At 43.6% G+C, this 18,928-nt stretch overlaps 1 protein-coding gene across 1 annotated transcript in view; it reads left to right on the forward strand.

The window, feature by feature from the left end:
* Positions 1-18,162, forward strand: part of rapgef1.S (Rap guanine nucleotide exchange factor 1 S homeolog) — a gene marked incomplete at its 5' end in the record, with an annotated part of 53,826 nt that extends 35,664 nt beyond the window's left edge. The window contains 15 exon segments of the mRNA NM_001092303.1: positions 563-1,027; positions 1,757-1,959; positions 9,037-9,122; positions 9,658-9,778; positions 9,862-9,937; positions 10,825-10,909; positions 11,141-11,233; positions 11,624-11,812; positions 11,903-11,987; positions 14,850-14,944; positions 15,034-15,112; positions 15,985-16,086; positions 16,184-16,281; positions 16,377-16,505; positions 17,283-18,162. Coding sequence (NP_001085772.1) covers positions 563-1,027; positions 1,757-1,959; positions 9,037-9,122; positions 9,658-9,778; positions 9,862-9,937; positions 10,825-10,909; positions 11,141-11,233; positions 11,624-11,812; positions 11,903-11,987; positions 14,850-14,944; positions 15,034-15,112; positions 15,985-16,086; positions 16,184-16,281; positions 16,377-16,505; positions 17,283-17,433 — 2,057 coding nt within the window. The 3' untranslated portion in view covers positions 17,434-18,162.
* Between the last annotated feature and the right edge of the window lie 766 nt (positions 18,163-18,928).

The raw sequence follows: 18,928 nt of genomic DNA on the forward strand, positions 1-18,928 counted from the left end.
GTTGGAAAGTTAGTGACAGCTCTTAGAACTAACAAGGGAACATTCTGTAGAAGTAACCGCACAACATCACTGTCCTAAGTCAAACAATTGCAAGATAGCTGCTGTTGTCTATGCCGTGGGGTTAAATAATATGTTGTGTTACTTCAGCCACAAACGCAAACAAGATAATATTTCAGATGGATAACCCCCCCCCCTTTGTCAGATCTGACTTGATACCCTGCCAGGTATCTAGGGGGGAACCTGCACCACTATCTCTGCATTGTGTTTAGTTTGGGGGAACCAGTCAATTAACATAGATTCCCAGATATATCACCCCGTCTGACAGATAGTTGTGCAAGATGATGGTTCAAAATATACATATTGGAGGTGTGGTAATGGACATTTATAAAACTAAAATTCCAAAAAATTAGGTCATAGGGCACAACATAGTCCTCTATTCTGGTGCATCATGGAAAACTGGCTCACGGGTGGTTATAACTCACACAGATCACTATACAGTTTGGTAATAAATTAAATAATTTGTTTGTTTTGCCTCTAATTTATATTTTATTATATTCCTCAGATAATTATGACCCAGACTATGAATTCCTGCAACAGGACCTCTCCAGCACAGACCAAGTGCTGGGCCATGGAACCATTCTGAGCCCTCTCCCAGAATCCCTAGAGTCTGCCTCCCCCTTTCAAGGACAAAGCTTCCAGATGCCCGCCAGCAACACCCCAAATTCAGATCCATCTCGGCTTTGGGCCATAGAAACCCCACCTGCCCTGCCGGAGAAGAAAAGGAGGAGTACGGCCCCTCAGGCTTCGGACAGTATCCGAGGATGCTATGAAAGGCACCCTTCTCAGTACGATAATATGTGCGAAGATGACATGTCCCCATTTGTTAGTACTTCTCCCTTTGTCGCAGTCTTGCCCTTCCAGCCAGGAAACACTTCTCAGGCCGAGTTCCTGGGGGACTTTGTTGCAGCAGAGTCGGATGGGATCCCAGAGAGTCCTCCCCCTCTTCCTGAGAAGAAGAACAAACATAGTAAGTGCCACTGACTTCAGTGAGTGGTCCCATCAGCATCACATTGGTTCACTGTGAGTTCTTATCAGATATCAACAACATGTTGGGAGTGGTATTTCAGCACCAGCTGGGAGCTGCCAGTTGGCTAGGCCTGAATAAGAACATTGATAGTGAGACCAGCCCAACAGAAGTGACATAATTTCTCGTTATTTCTTAAGTACACCCAGGGGGTAATTAATGTCTCTTTTACATGGAACAGGTTTTGATGTTTTTGGAGGATAAGCGCTGAGTCAGTGTTGTTTAAATTCCCAAACTCAAAAATGGCATTGCATTAACTTGGTGCCCAGTCATTTGTAGCTATCACTTTGCAGACCATAAATAATCAAGAATGTGACACTCAATAATACTTTGACTCTGAAGGGGGGGGGGTAGTGTCATGGAATCCTATACACACCATGCCAAGCACAAGCAAGGCACAGTTAATTATTTTTAATGAGGTGGCAGAGTGCCCCTTCCAAGCCTTGGGAAGTCCTCTGTGTTTGGCTCTGCAGCTCCGCTATTCGCAGCTGTGATGAAGGAAACTCTATAGCTCCATGACTATTTACAGACTATTTACCCATTTTTTATTTTTACACTGAACTGTTCCTTTAACACACCTGCAACCTAAAAGATCTCACCTCTTTATCACCAGCGGGCGCTAGGGGTAGTTGGACCCAGATACTATCAATGTTCTCCCCTCTTGTGTTCCAGTGATGACGTACATGCGCTTCGTTGAAGATTACTCAGAACCGCAGCCGTCCGTCTTCTACCAAACCCCGCAGAATGAGCACATCTACCAGCAGAAGAACAAACATCTCCGCGAGGTTTATGGCTTCAACGACTCGTTCAGCAGCCCCGAACCTGGCCATGAGCGAGCCCCACCTCCTGCCTTACCCCCAAAGCAAAGGCAACTGGTAAGTGTGCGCCAGCGACTGTGTAGGGTGGTGCTTATCCATAGCAGACAGGACTTTTGGAGCTTCCTAAAAGTTTGCTGCAGTTTTATACAGCAGTGCAATAAGCACCATACACATCTTTGGTTAAAATGGCAACTCTGGCAGCCAGTTTCTGCTTTGTACACGGGTACTTTAAGACTTAAAGGATTGGGCAGGGAACTTTACATGACATGGTTCCTGCAGATTCTCCGAGATAGAGAATTTTTGGTTAGTTGGCATTCTCAGCTGGGTACTTCCACTATATTGTGACTGACTGGTTACATCCACTTCCATGTTTTACTCTCTTCCTTTCCACCTCCTATCTGTCTGTCGTTATTTCAGCAGGGCTCCTTTGCTGCCTCTTCCTTCTCTTCTGTTTCGTACTGTGCACAGACAGCCAAAGGGGTTTTCCCACCAGAGGACACCAGCCACCCTCAGGGCATCAGTCTGTCCGTCTCTAACTGCTTTCTCAGCCGCCATGGCTCCTTTCCTGTGCCTTCGGTGAGTTGCAGCACAGCAGTCTCTGGTGTGAGTGACGGGCACCTTCCCTTGTGAGTGCTTCCTCCTTGCTAGAACAGTAGGGGATGAGAGGGTGAAGGTGTTACTGCAGTTAAGCTATACCCTCATACTGTACTGTCTAAGGGAAACAATATGGCACCTCCCTCCTCCCATATGTATAAATACAAATATACAGAGAAGGAATGTTCTGGGCACACGAAAATCTATACTGTACTGTCTAAAGGTGGCCATAGATGCAGGTAATATCATACAAAACAAATTTTCGTACTATAGTTGGTGCGTGTATGGTGGTAAACAAGCCGACCAATATCGGCTGAAGACTTGGATATCGGTCGGCTTGTGGATGGGGCTGGATGGAAAAATTTTGATCTGGTGCCTTTGAAGGCCCCAGAACATCGGCCATTGTTAGTGCTGACCTGTCAGATACAGGTAGAATTCTATTGTTTCTACCTGTATATCAATAACGAGCAATCTTTCTTGAAAAGATATTTTCCAAGAAACATCGTAATTGTTATGTCTGGCCACCTTAAGGGAAACAATATAACCATATGTATAAATACAAATATTCAGAGAATATTGTTGGTTTATATTCACATTTCAGTTTACTAATGATTTGTATTCTTGTTGCGCAAGTTTCAGGCTTGCAAGATCATAATTCCCTTAGCAACCCGAGAGGTTAAATAGCTTGATTCAATTACAATTAGTTTGATATAATGCATTTTATCTGTTTTTTTAAAAAAAAGCCAGAGTGCTTGGTTTCTATGGTGTTAATGCCAGCAGTGGACATGAGAACAGTATGTGTTAGAGCTGGGAGCCAGCCGCTCACCTGTTGGTACCCATTTATAAAAAGGCTTTGGTAGGGATCAAACCCTCTGCTTGGGATCAGTTTACGGAGCTCAGGGGCTGGAGGGGTCTGCTGTGCAGGGCCATATGGAGAGAGGATTACAGGGAGGGATGCAGGGATGATGGTGCATTCCAGGGAGGGAGGGATGTTTGTGCGTCCCTGCTGTGCAATTGCATAGCTCACATTCCAGAGGAAGCCTCCGACATGCAAGAATCCCAGAAAGGAAGGAAAAGGGGGAGGGAAGATAGAGGAAAGGAGGGGAGGTGTGATGGGAAGAAATCAACCCAGAAGATTAAAGGCATTGTTCACCTTTAAATTAACCTTTAGTATGTTATAGAATGGCTAATTCTAAGCAAATTTTCATTTGACCGTAATTTTTTCTTTTTTTTTTATGATTTTTGAATTATTTGCCTTTTACTTCTGACTTTCCAGCTTTCAATGGTGGTCACTAACCCTTCTATAAAAACAAATGCTCTATAAGGGTACAAATGTATTGCTATTGCTACTTTTGATTACTCACCTTACTATTCAGGCCTCTCCTATTCATTTTTCAATCTAGTTTGCTTGGTTGCTAGGGTAATTTGGACACCAGCAACCAGATGGCTGAAATTGCGAGCTTGAGAGCAGCTGAATAAAAAGCTAAATAACTCAAAAAACACAAATAATAAAAAATGAAAACCATTTGCAAATTGTCTCAGAATATCTCTACATCAGGGGTGTCCAAACTTTTTGCAATGAGGGCCAGATTTGGTGAGGTGAAAATGTGTGGGGGCCGACCATTCAGCCTGACATTCTTTGAACCATTAACGTCATTTAATACATTTATACACGGAATCGCGTAGCTGTAGCAGTAATATTTGGGCACGTTAGTGGAATGATCTGCCACTTGGTCTATACTGCTGCCTGTGTGCTGAAGGTGTTAGCAATAGACGTACTGGCACGTAGTTTACAGTACTGGCGCGTCAGTACATCTATTGCATCTTCAGCCCTAAAGAAATATGTGAGAGTGGTGCGTCACTATGTGCCAGTACATGTCTATTACTAACACCTTCAGCACACAGGCAGCAGTATAGACCAAGTGGCAGATCATTTCACTAATGTGCCCAAATATTACTGCTATGGCTAGGCGATTCCTGATTGCACTGTGCTGGCGGGCCACATAATTATTCATTTCATGATGGAGGCTGAGGGCCGGTGTAAATTTGAAGACTGGCCACATTTGGCCCCCGGGCCGCACTTTGGACATGCCTGCTCTCTACATCATACTTAAAGTTCAAAATTTCAAGGTGAACAACCCCTTTATGTTAATTTGTTCTATCCTGTGTTATAGAATGGCAGTTTTTTTTTTCAATGGGTCTTCATTTTTTATTTTATACAGGTTTTGTTTTGTTAGTGAAGACTAATTGCATTTTCTAACTGCACTCTCAGGTCTTAAATTAAATCAAAATATATTTATTGGAGTGTGGATTCTTTTTGGATCATATATGAATATGTATACATAAATATATATACTGGTGGAACTGTACTGCTTGTCCCACCACAGTGCGTAACGGAAGTACCCAGGGCTGTGAGCACTAGTTGCTGCTGTGCGACTGTCCATGAATAATGTAAATGTTCCCCACCAGTATGCACAGTATATTATTAAGTATACATTTTATAGATGCAATGCATGTACCATAAAGAAAATCAGAGCTCAATCATACTTGGTCGGTGCCATTTTTATTGTTGGAAATGCCTGACATTGAACCAGGTAAGGGCCCTGGGATAACCCAAGCTGATAGTTAAGGTGAGGGACATTCCTGGCGTGCTTGCTACTAAATTGCTTTTACACTAATCTGCCTTACTTTTTTTTTTTTTTGTGTTTGTTTTAACCTTCTCTTTCTCTCCCCCCCCCTTGTCCATTGCCCCAGTATAAATCTGTTTTCCGCTCCTACTCCCAGGATTTTGCCCCTCATAATAAGGCCCCACCACTTTTGGCCCCTGCCATCTTCTACTCCTCCCGCTTTTCCCCTGTGCTCTCAGACTCCATCTCTTCTCCCCCTGCCATGCCCCAAGTACCCCTCTGCCCCCCCTTACCTCCCTCTCAGGATGGCAGCTCCTGTGGGACCCCACCTGCCTGCCTTGCCTTTGAGCCTTCTCTCTCCGGCACCTTGCAGACATCAGCGGTGAGAAGGGGGAGTGCGTCTCGGCTGGAGGGGATTATGGGGCATTGCTGTATGGCAACTCACCTGTTTTTATATCCGCCCTCCATGCTTCTGTATTCATTGCCTCCCAGTGCCGTCCTTGTGTTGTATATGTATTGCAACTTCCCATCTGTAGTGGGCACATAGGTTGTGGGGTTGCCATTATAATCTTACCCTGGTGTACTATTTGCCTTGCCTTGGGGTTTGTCTGCCCCTCTAACTGCAAATTTTACATTGTATCATGTGTCAGGTTTGATACCGTCTGTATGTGGGAGTGTCGGGCACCTTGCAGCCTTTATGTGCTTCAACTGCAACTCTCACATTCCCACCAGCCGCCAGATGCTATGTGGGGGTGCTGGGAATTGTGGTTCACTATCTGAAATGAACATGCTGTTCATGTGCCGTTTGTAGCAGGGACAGTGGAGAACTTGTATGTGAGTGTGAGCGTTTGCTTGCTGTGTCAGGCATCATCTGGTGCATTTAGGGGCCCCAGACCCCATAGCTGAAGAAAAAAGCTCCATGACACTCCACCCAACATCTGTGGGAATACAGAGGATCATTGTGGGAGCCCACCCAGCTGCTTGTTAAAAAGCAAGAACAATTAATAGAGGGAGAAGCCTCCGCACGGTGACTGTCCGTCTCATGTAGCAGCACTGCGGCAGTTACTGCCCTCATACATGAACCAATGCCAAAGCCCTTCAGGGTTGCTACATTTAAAGGAATCCTCTTAAACTGGCCTTACACGTAAGAGACCACCAGTTTAGGCAGGTAGATAGGAATTTCATTGGTGCCCCCAATCAGGAACGTCATCACACTAGCAATGAGCCCATCAATATGGTCAAGATTGGGCCGCCATGGTTTGTGCCCATTTATAGCCAGCTGAGTCTTTCGTGGGAAATGTTGGTAAACGATGGTGAAAGCCATTAGGATGCCTAGCTGAGACAGAGTAAACCGATACATTCAACTTCTCAAACATTATATTTTGCGGCATGAATCTGTTGCTTGCTGCAGGAAAAGCACAAGAGGTCCCAGAGAAAGATTAGGCAACTGTTCCTTCACTTCCCACACTTACTATGGCTGGAGCACTTGGCTTGCCCAGTGTTTCACACTGTGGAATTTGCCTGCCAATCCAACCTTTGCCCTCCAACCTGTCTCTTCCCCGCTATAGAGTGAAAATGCCAGCGAGGAGGTGGGCGAGGGGGAATACGTCAATCTTTATTCCTCTGGGCAAAGCAACGGAGAGCCTCTTCCCTGTGGTGGTGTAAGTAAGGAAGCAGCCGGGGTGAAAGAAGGCATGCCCAGGCATTTAATAAGGCATCCGCCAGCTTGCTGCATGCCTGGCATTGGATCGCATACCCCTCTCACTTCCCCGCTGCTTTGCCCCACTGCACCTCATGTCAGAGAAGGGCAACAGCCGCTCTAACACAGTTTTTAACCTTTGGTGATACTACAAGTCCCAGTAATTGTCAGCATGCTTAATAAAGCATGCTGGGAGTTGTAGTGCTGAGTTCTTATCCATTGCAGGCCGCACACTGACCACATAACATATCTGCATGGCAACACCCCAACCTTAAACTTCTCTTAGTTATGAGCTTCTCTTGTCTTCTTTCTTGTTTTAAACTGCCCTCCAAAGTCCTGGCAGAGATCCCTGTACATTGGCGATTATCACGCTGGTGCCCCCCTATATACAGCAGCACTAGGGTAGCACCACCCCTGCAAGGGCAGCTTTCTGATTACTGGCATTTATGCATTAGATTTCAAACACCTCATTTCCATTTGCTACAACATAAAGGGGAAGTAAACCCAAATAAATAGAAGATTTTAAAACATTGCAACTTTTATTAACCATTGGCAGCAGGGAAACACCATTGGTGACTGTGGTGCTTTAATTCTAGTGCAAGGTGCACTTGCGCCACAGTCCAGAAATCCTTTGCTCCGGTCGATGGGATGTTGTGTAGTATTGGTTGCTGGGAGTTCAAATGCCTCCCTCAAAAAAACAACTGATATGGGTGGAGACCAGCATGCCTCCATCCAACAGTAGTGACTGGGGATTGCGTGTGTCCATCCGTCTATTGTTGGTGGGCACTTGCATGTATTCGCCCGTCTACAGATTGTCTTCACCCATGAGTAGTTGGTGAGGGCTATCTGCTCCCAGCTATTCTGAAGCAGAACTCCCATCATGCTCAGACAGCATTTGATGTGCTGGGAAATTTTAGCTCATCATTGGTCTTCAAAATATGAAAACTTTAGGGGTGCTTGGTACATAATTGGGTTTTCAGGTGTTGTTCTGGTGTACATATTCTGTTCATCCAGTGTGGCTGCATGGGCCCCATCTCTGCCGCTTGTGAGTGTGCCCGCTACCCATAATACCCTGCACTCGCTATGCCTTGCTATCATCTGCCGTCACACAATGATTTCTCCTAGCTGCCTGAAGAAATCATGTTCCACTGGTTCCTAGCAACACAAGCAGATTCAATGTGTGTGTACATTTAATTCTGTATTTGTCAGTGTTTGCAGGCCTGGGTTTAGCTGCTGTGGAGGCCTCATTATCCATATAAAGCAAGTTTGTCCAACCTGTGGCCAGTGAGGTGGTGGTGGTTTTGAAGCACTAATCCTGGCACCTTACATTTGGCAAAGCCTGTATCCACCTTGCCTTGCCATCTTTATATGTCCTACTTCCTCCATCATGTCCTACTTCCCCCATCATGTCCTACCTCCTCCATTTCCTACCTTCTCCGTCTTGCTCTCTTTATCCTGCCCTGTTGTCCTCATTCATCTTGCCCTTCTGCCCTCACATTGTTCGTCTCTCTCCACTTTGTTCGTCTCTCTCCACTTTGTTCTTCTCTCTCCCCCTGTACCTCTGCTTCTCTAGCATGTCCTTCTTTCTGTCCATCTTAGCCTTCTGCCTCCACCATGTCTTTATCTATCTTGCCTTCCATTCTCTGTCCATCTTGCCATTCCCCTTCTATCTTATACATGTTGCTCTCTCTCTCTCTCTCTCTCTCTCTGTCCATATCATCATTCTTTCTCTATCTTTTCCATTTTGTCCTCTCTTCCTCTCCACTTTTTTCCTGTCTCTGTCTGTCATGCCATTCTCCCTCTGTTTTTCATTTTTGTTCTTCTCTCTCTCTTTCTTTCCATCTTTCCCTTCTCTCTCCTTCTTTCTCTCTACCTCCTGTCCCCCAACAAAGACTGCTGTACATGGCTGATTAGCAGGGATATCAAGTCTATGTTACCAGTGCAGACAAGATGCTTAGCATTCTGCTAATCCTTTTAATGATCGTTAAAAAGCCTAGTCCATTACACAGTGGGCACTCAGTGGTGACTTCTCATGTGTCACTGAATTTATTGACTAGTGCCCTTGATATTGACAGGGGCATAGCTTCAGTGCTGGTCATTGGGGCTGTTTTTGAAATAAAAGAACACATCCAGTGAGAAATTTCTTCCCCAAGCAAAGCCCCTCCCGCAGTAATGATTTCCCTGCCATTGTCTGAAGTGTGCCCCTCTCCACAGGATTCTCCTTTGCCCTATGAAGGGCCCCAGCAAAACTGCACCCAGCCTTGTCTGCCAGGCAAAGAGAACCATGAGGCTTCAGAGAGGTACTTGCTTTCACTTGTTTCTATTGGATCATGTAACCCCTTGACTGTTACCAATGTTTAATTTGCATTGCTGGCATTTTGCCTAATGCTGTCTGTAGTCATAGTAACGCCTTCTTACCTGTAATTAGGTAACTTTGAGCATAAATATATGCTGGGTACCCTTAAAGAGATACTGATACCAGAAATTAAACTCTTTATTTACATCTATCATAATATTGGCTTTGAAAGCTACTTATAACCTTCCCATAAAGTATTTGCATGATGCTTTTACATTTCCTCCCCATGTTCCTGTATGAGGGGGCGGCCATATTTGTGCAGCAGTAGTCTGTTAGTATTAGAAACTCTAACTGACAGGCTGAGATAGGAAAGTCAGGTTTAGAATCTTCAACTAAGAATGACTACGATAAACAAACCTCTCAGCAAAAATCGACATGACCTATAGGTAACTTTTAATGTACATTTGTATTTTAAAAAGTAGTTTCTTTGTTTTTGCATCACTTCAAGTTATTTTCTTGTCCTCCCACTCTTCCCCCAGGCCTCCAAAGTCCCCAGATGACAGTGATGAGAATGGTGAGGGGGAAGAGGAAGTCGAGGTCGATGAACTGTCTCTTGTTGACCATAGCGAGATTATGGCTAAACTGACCCTGAAGCAAGAGGTAGGCCACAACCCCATTGTAAAGTAGGAAGGTGAGGAGCTCACGTGATCTTATCCTCATCATGCTTGTCTGTCCTTTCACAGGGTGATGATGGACCGGATGTGAGAGGCGGCTCAGGTGACATCTTGCTGGTCCATGCAACGGAGACCGATCGGAAAGGTACAAGCAATTGCTACTGCTGTCGGTCAAAGCCTGCTTGCAGCAGGAAAAAGCATGATCCCACCACTTAGGCAAAAAATAGGCTGTAACTGTTGAATTAGCAGTAGATCTGTTGTTACAGCCACTGTAACATATTGTGGTGAAGGGAAGTTGTCTGCCCCTGGAATCTGCATTCCAGAAACACTTCCTTTCGGATGACGAATGCCCCGGGGCCTTGCGTGTTGGAGCAGGCAGAGGGATGAATGAGCTCACTCCTGTCACATGTGGGTGGGCACAAGCTTAAACCCCACCCTGATTTTGTTAGATCAGTCTTCACTCCTGGCAATTATATTGCACCTTAGATATCAAGTGTAACTCTTTCCCTGCCGCAGGGCTTTGTCAGTTGACCCAAATAAGAGGCAGTTATCCATCGTGCTGCTTTATATTGCAGGAAGCTTATTCACATAATAAAGGGATCGTGAAGACTTGCCCAAAACAGTATGGGGGCCCAGCTTTGGCTCCTGACCCATAGGTTAAGAATCCCAACCTATAGTGTATTACTTCCTTCCACTGAAAATTGGACCTATTTTTAAATATTTAGGACACCTTTGCTTTATACTTCTTCATCTATACAAACTGCTATTCAGGTCCCTGTTTTGTTTCTAGGGTAAGTGGGAACCTAGCAACTAGATAAACATGCAAACAGGACAGCTGGTGCTCAAAAAAGTTCATTTCGGCATAAACTCCTCCTTTTATTTAAAAAAAAAAAACAATCGGATCACAGCACCCCTCTCCCTAACAACCCACAACTGGGAGGGAATTTTGTTATTCTGACTTAATGGGTTTTTTTTTATTCCTTTGTATGTTTCACCTTAACCAGGTTCGGTTTTCTATTATGTTTCCTATAGATCTCGTCCTGTACTTCGAAGCCTTCTTGACAACGTATCGCACCTTTATTACCCCAGAGGAGCTGATCCAGAAGCTCCAGTACAGATATCCTTTTTCAGTACGCACTCTGCTGGCACCCCAGGGTGCCCAGCCTTGGATTCTGACCTGTAGTAGTGAAAGATGTAGTTGTACACTGCTGGGGAAAGGCACCTCTTAATCACTGTTAAATTGGACAGTGTCCATTATATCAGTATCTCTGTCTGTGCTTCATTGCTGCCCCCTGCTGTCTGAGTGTTGAATTACAACAATATACATATTCTTTAACTTCTGGCTAACATATGAGAGGTTTTGTCACTTTCAAGACACTTTCAAGCAGCGTGTGAGCAAGAACACCTTCTTTGTGCTGGTGAGAGTGGTGGACGAGTTATGGTAAGATATAATTCTGTTTCTAACTGTGTTAATGCCTATTCACTCTGAATTGCTTTTGATTGGGAATTGCTCTGGGGATAAGGTTAGATCAGGGCCAGTATTGGGGATAGGCAGAAGAGGCACGTGCCTAGGGAGCAACGAATTGGGGTGCTAAGCATGTACCTCTTCTTTCGCCTACCCCGGGTCCCGGACCCTTGTTTCCCCACTGGCACTTCTCTGTTTGCATGCAGGGTTGCATGGGGTGCCCTGCTGGCTTGGCCTGTGCCTGACTCAGATCATTGTTTTAGTAGTAAGAACCAGCAGTGCATAGAAAATGCCATACAAGCTATAAAGCTTAACAGGCGCTATTAAGTGTTTGTAACACTGTATTCTGCTCTCCTTCCCATGCAGTTTGGTTGAGCTGACAGATGAGATCCTTAAACTGCTGATGGAACTAGTTTTCCGGCTGGTTTGTAAAGGGGAGCTCAGCCTGGCTCGCATCTTGCGCAAGAACATTCTGGAAAAGGTGGAGAATAAGAGGATGCTGCACCATGCCAATTCTGCACTTAAACCCCTGGCTGCCAGAGGAGTAGCAGCAAGGTGAAGCTGCCCCCTAACTGTGATTGTTTATACACACACACACCTCCCGTTGCAATTTCATAGTTATCATCTGCATTGTTGTCATTTTAGGCCGGGGACACTCCATGATTTTCACAGTCTTGAAATAGCAGAGCAGCTGACACTACTAGATGCAGAACTCTTCTATAAAATAGAGGTAAGTGACTGCGAAAATCCCCATGTAAAGGCATATTTATGTTCAAGCCCACAAATTACGTAGCTAAGGGAATACCTGTGCTGCCATAGTTTTATGGTCTCTCTATACAGGTAAGGAGCAAACTTAGGGGGCTGTTCCTGCTGACATGTGCTTAGCACAGGGGAATACCTATGCTCTCTCATTTTTAATGGACTCTCATTTTGCCCGACCAAGAGTTTTGACCTATTTATTTTAATCTGTGGAACAATTTAGATGGCTTCACCAATCATATTAACTCTTCATTTTCCTATTAGGCATTTTTGCTACAAGTTGTATTGGTGTGCCTCATCGTTCTGCTTTGATCTTTTGTTGAAATTCCTGCTTGTTTAACGTGGAAAACAATAAAAACATTTTCAACAGAAAAGAGTGTTGACCTATTTGAGACTATAATAGATGTGAACAGATTTGTTTGAAAGATTCTTATAAGAAAAAAACATTTTTTTGACGCTAATAACAATTAGGAGGCCACCTCCATATACCTGATAGATTTGGTACACCTGGTAGTACTAATTTAGACTTTGAAGATATATGTTCGACATTACTTTTCGAAGATCTACAATATGAAAGTGGTGACATGTGCTAGGACAGGGTTTGAGAAGGCATTAATGTCGTATGAAATCTAACTTCTATCTTAGAAATTCTACTATTAATCTATTCCAGAAACAAGTTGAGAAATAACTTATACATTTACATAATACTATGACCACTTTCTTCTAGAAATGAGAGCCCTTAATCATTTACATAATAACATGACCACTTCTAGAAATGAGAGCCCTTAATGATTTAAAATCTGACAAAGCCATAGTGATTAGAGCAGTGGATCAAGGAGGTTTAATAGTTGTTATAGATAAATCCATATACATATCTGCATTGGAAAGGCAATTGACTGATACAGACACCTATGCACTATTAAATACTAATCCCTTAAGAAATTTTCAACTTCTACTCTTTGAACTCATTGAGAAATGTTGAGATTTGGGTGTAATAAGTACTCAAGTCAGGGATTTTCTGAAAGTTAAGAACCCTGTGGTGGCGGAGATCCATAGTGGCATGAATAGGATCACCAGGGGAACCTCTATCTGAACTTACTGACTCTTGCCTTCTTCTTAATCTACCAGGCTATATCAAAGATAGTGCCTATGACTAAGTGCTGGGTAAGCATGAAACGCGTTTGGTGTTAGAGGGGATACTATCCATGTCTTTTAACTACTGATGTGAATAAAATATATTTTTTTACTTACTAGCATGCCTTGGAGAAATTATTGAGTTTATGGTTTTACCTCTGTTTGGTCACTAGAGGTCTCCGGCATGCTTACCAGTAATATTTATTGATTCTGCTCCCAATTTGATTCTAATAGTTATATCAAAGATAGTGGACAAATTCTCTGTACTATGAATAATATGAGATGGCATCGGGATTTTAAATGGGCCACGATAGATGTTAGCTTCCTATACTCTTCATACCTTAGCGCTGAGAGCAATATCATTCCATCTTGATCAATATAGTAATTATGAGTGTCCCTTAAAATATTTAATACTCAAAGCTATACAGTTTTTATTGACACAATTTCTTTCTCTTTAATAATTAATACTTCTTACAGAAACAGGGCACATCAATGGGGCAAAAGTTGCCCCCTCTTATGCCAATTTGTATATGGCCTGATGGCAATACATGTTTATTTATGGAGACTACAATCTCTTAAAACATCCATTCATTGTTATGTACTCTATATTGATGAACTTCTTCTCATCTGGAAGGGAGACCAAACATCATTTAACAAATTTTTAGAACTCCTTAATACTAACAATCTTAATTTACCTTTCACTTCCGAACTTCACAATACTAAAATCACTTTTTTAGACATCAGCCTGATAGGCATGGGAATCAATGTGATCACATCTTTATATTGAAAATAATGTGCTGCCAAATACCCTATTATGAACTACCTCCTCTCATCCTAAACATCTTATAAGAAATATACCCATGGGCCAATTTTTACGCCTTAGGTGCCTCTGCTCCGATTTTCAAAATTTTGGAACTGAAGCATGCTGACTGAGAGAGACTATTACACAGGGGTTATAACATGAGTTTGTTAAAGGAAGCCTTTAAAAAAGCCCTTATCACTTCAATGGAGTCTCTTCTTCAAAAAATACATATCTCATCCCCGAGGTTGCTCCAAATTGTCACCAGCCATTGATAAACCACTTTGTATTCTAATTTATAGTCCACAATTCCCATGGATTAAACCAATGGGAATGTTAGGTGTGACGACAGGCGATGTGTCATTTGCCCGCGGATAGCCCTGTTCTTTCTGTGTGTTTTGAATACCTATGCTACCACAGTTTATGGGATCTCTCTGTACAGGCTATGAGCAAACATAGGTGCGTTTCATGCTGAATTGTGCTTAGTACAGGAGAATACCTATGCTGCCATAGTTTTATGGTATCTCTCTGTACAGGCTATGAGCAAACTTAGGGGCTGTTCCTGCTGAATTGTGCTTGGTACAGGTTTATATTACAAACTGGCATAGCTCTCTATGATATCCTTTCACAGCCACCACTTCTGATGACTTCTTGCAAGGGTGTTGCAACACAACAGGAGGGCTATGTCAGCTAATAAAGGAGGTTGTGGACAAGCGACGTTGGTGGAAACAGAATGAAGCTGCACATTTAGTCTGTACCATTTTTAGAGATGCTAGGGGGGAAAGAGAATGAAAATAATTATATCCAATAGTCGAGTATATGAAATGTTATAGCGTTGCTATTAGTAGTGATTGTTCTGAGGTGCACGCCAATAAATACTAATCATAATCCACTATTTAGATTCCTGAGGTTCTGCTCTGGGCAAAAGAGCAAAATGAGGAGAAGAGCCCTAACTTAACCCAGTTCACAGAGCACTTTAACAACATGTCCTACTGGTGAGTCCATAGGGATATTTCATGATATGGGGGGGTGTCTTGCCCTTCCAGTAGGGATTTAATTGGTCTTGTGGTCTCATTCCATGCAGGGTCCGATCCATCATCATGCTTCAGGAGAAAGCCCAGGACCGGGAACGATTGTTGCTTAAATTCATTAAAATTATGAAGGTGAGGATGTTAATGCCATGTTTGCCTTCTGCTCATGTATGGCACATAGGGGATCATTAAAGGACCAGTAACATCAAAAAATTTATTTAAAAAAATTGTTAGTATACATTGAAAAAAAACCCACCAAGACAAATGAAACGTTAAAATCGCAAAGTCTTTATTAAGAAATAATTTACCGATACTCCGATTGTGCTCCTCGCGATCCATCGTGCGGTGCTCGATTTCTTCTCCCTGTCTTCCTTATAGGAGATAGCCAGAGAGGAGAAAAGGAGCGCCGCGTGATGGATCTTTGCCTTTTCTGAAGAGGAGCGGAAGCGTAGTTTTAGTAAATTATTTTTTAATAAAGGCTTTACAATTTTAACGTTTCATTTGTCTTTGTGTTTTTGTTTTTGTTTTTTTCAATGTATACTTTTTAAAAAAATTTTTTTTGATGTTACTGGTCTTTTAAAAGGTATTCCAGTTATTCTACCCATCACAACCAATTGGTTTAATAGGACAGTGAGTGTGGCTTCAGTACAAGCCTGGGAGGTACAGTCGCTATCTGACCATGAAGCGTTTTATTAAGCTCAGTGTGCACATATCGGCAAGCACTGAGCATGCCCAGTACATTCTTAAAGCAGCCACGAGCCACTGAGCACGTGCAGTGTCACAGACACCAGGGAGAGGCCAGGCAAGAGGGGAAAGATATGAAGATGTGCAGATGAACACCATTGGTGGCATGGATATCTACTGAAATGGGGCTGCTGTATCACCTGTACATAGAAGCTTCAGGCAATCAAATATATTGTTTTTAATTTAATTACAGAGAAGGAAGACAGGTTAACATGCATTAAAGTTCTAAAACTCCCTTCTTCTTGTCTTGTGCTTCACAGCACCTTCGGAAACTGAACAACTTTAACTCCTACCTTGCCATTCTCTCTGCGCTGGACTCCGCTCCCATTCGCAGGCTTGAATGGCAGAAGCAGACGTCAGAGGTGATTGAGGGAGGGAGGGTAATATACTGTCATAGAGCAGATAGTGAGGGGTAAGCGAAGGACTGACCTAACCCTTTGTCATTATCATTCTTTCCAGGGCCTGGCAGAATACTGCACGTTGATCGACAGCTCGTCCTCCTTCAGAGCCTACAGAGCAGCGCTTTCTGAGGTTGAACCCCCCTGTATACCCTACTTGTGAGTGACACTTTGCTTTTGTTTTTAAATGCCCTTTGCTCGTGGAGGTTGAACTTGATGGACGTGTGTCTTCTTCTCTTGTCTGCTCCCAACAGAGGCCTGATCTTGCAGGATCTTACCTTTGTCCACCTGGGGAACCCTGACTACATTGACGGCAAGGTCAACTTCTCCAAGCGCTGGCAGCAGTTTAACATTCTGGACAGCATGAGGCGATTCCAGCAAGTGTAAGTGCCTTAGGCAGGATCCTCTCCTGGTCAGAGAGGTCTATGGAGCCTTTTGAAAGCCTCTGTATTAAGGTTGGCCAAGCTTTGGCCTAATCATCTTACAACTTTAACCAGCCTTTAGCAGGGTCGGATTTACACAGTGGGAGCCCCTAGGCCCCCTGCCATACATCACCCCGTCCCCTCTCCTTTATTCTTGCAAATTTTCATCATCGGGACCGGAGCAATTGGTATTTGCACACAGGAAATTTAACTATTGTATCTCCTGTGCATCCCCAGTGTTTCTGAACCAATGAGGGTGTGGTTGGACAGCATGCCGCCCCTTAAATTCTTGCCATCCTAGGCGCAGACCTTTCTACAAATCCGGCCTGGCCTTTAGCATATTTTTCTATTTCTGTGGTTGAATTGCCAATATTGGTTATCCTTCCCTTCTAAATTGTACTATTTCTTTGTACAACCGTGAGGCTGTTTGTGCTAAATTGTGCTTAGTGGATATTCATATGGAAGCAATGGCAATAGAAAATCATTACTGACAGTTTTTAGCTGACTCTGGGACAGCAGTATACTGACCCACTAGACCACTCTCTAAATTATTAATTAAATTAAAGGCAGTTGGAGCTGTATAGGAATGCTCTGGGCAGCCAGCCAGAGAAATAATGGCAGCTCAGACAAGACAAAAACTGCAAGCCAGTAGCTCCTCCCACAAACTACACAAGCATGTTCCCATATATAAACGTACAGTAACAGGGCATACATGCACTCTTTTTGTCCCCGCTGCAGGCATTACGAGATCCACCGCAATGACGAAATCATCTCCTTCTTCAACGACTTCAGCGACCACCTGGCGGAGGAGGCTCTGTGGGAACTGTCCCTAAAAATCAAACCTCGCAACATCACCAGGCGCAAAACAGAAAGGGATGAGAAGACTTAGGGCGATGCCAAAAAAAAAAAGCCAGAGACTGACGAGCAGAAACCGCAACAAAATTCTCAGCTTATGTTGGAGAGTGCAGTTAGTTTTTTGGTTTTTTTTGAGAGTGGGAGGGTCTAGAGAGAATGTTTACCATTAACTGCACCCAGCTCTTTGCTGACTCCTCCCACAGTCATGGATTGCTCCACCATTGTTGTCCTTTTTGTCTCGTGGGATTTATATATATTTTATGTGCCATCTTATAAACGGTCAGTGTCAGGAAAAGGCCTGTGCCATGTCTCCGTGGGAATATTCCTCCACCTGCCAACCCAGGCTTTTTAGGGTTAAAACAATGTGTTTGTCACCAATGACTTTCTTGGGATGGAAAAACGACAACCGCAAACTAGTAAAAGACTTGCACCCTAAAAAGCCACTTAATGTGCAACCTTGGAGTTTCTTTGTCTCCCCTAACTCTGCCACCCCAGCAATGCCATTACCACTCTGTCCAGTAGAAGGCAGTGTGTATATTTCCTGTAAATATCAGTATTCTGGCGAGGGGGGCACTTCCATGTGATTTTAATTATTATTATTTTTTATTATGCCCTTGCATGACGGTTATACAGAGACTGAAAAGGGGAATTGTACACAGAGGAGCTAATTCCCGCAACATGGACTGTTTAAAGAAGGGAAATACGGCGAGTGGAGACACAGGATACACTTGTCTCAAAGGTCAAAATAAATGTTTTAAACATATCTGTGTAAAGCTGTCATTGGGAATACCTGTGCTGTCATAGTTTTATGGGATCTCTCTGTGCAGACTATGAGCAAACTTAGGGTGCTGTTCCTGCTGAATTGTGCTTAGTACAAGGGAATACCTATGCTGCCATAGTTTTACGGTATCTCTCTGTACAGGCTATGAGCAAACTGAGGGGGCTGTTCCTGCTGAATTGTGCTTAGTACAGGGGAATACCTATGCTGTCATAGTTATATGGTATCTCTCTGTACAGGCTATGAGCAAACTGAGGGGGCTGTTCCTGCTGAATTGTGCTTATTACAGGGGAATACCTATGCTGTCATAGTTTTATGGTATTTCTCTGTGCAGACTATGAGCAAACTTAGGGGGGCTGTTCCTGCTCAATTGTACTTAGTACAGGGGAATAACTATTCTGCTATAGTTTTATAGGATCTCTCTGTACAGACTATAAGCAAACTTAGGGGGCTGATCCTGCTGAACTGTGCTTAGTACAGGGGAATACCCTGCAAAAAAAATCTTCAGAAGGGCTCGGCGCATTCCGATCCCCATCCTCACGCCCCGCCTCTACCCATGTCCCCCATTTGCCCCACCCACTTCCGCCTGGTTTGAGAGCAGCTGGGGAGAGAGAGGGATTTTTATTAACTACTGCGACTGCGGGGTCTGCTTCCACTATAATTATGCCACTGATTGGATCACAACAAGCAGAATACAGACAATCTGATTGAGGACCACTTTAACCAACTTGTGACCCCTGATCCAACTGGA

This window comes from Xenopus laevis, chromosome 8S, assembly GCF_017654675.1.
Source record: "Xenopus laevis strain J_2021 chromosome 8S, Xenopus_laevis_v10.1, whole genome shotgun sequence".
NCBI lineage: Eukaryota > Metazoa > Chordata > Amphibia > Anura > Pipidae > Xenopus > Xenopus laevis.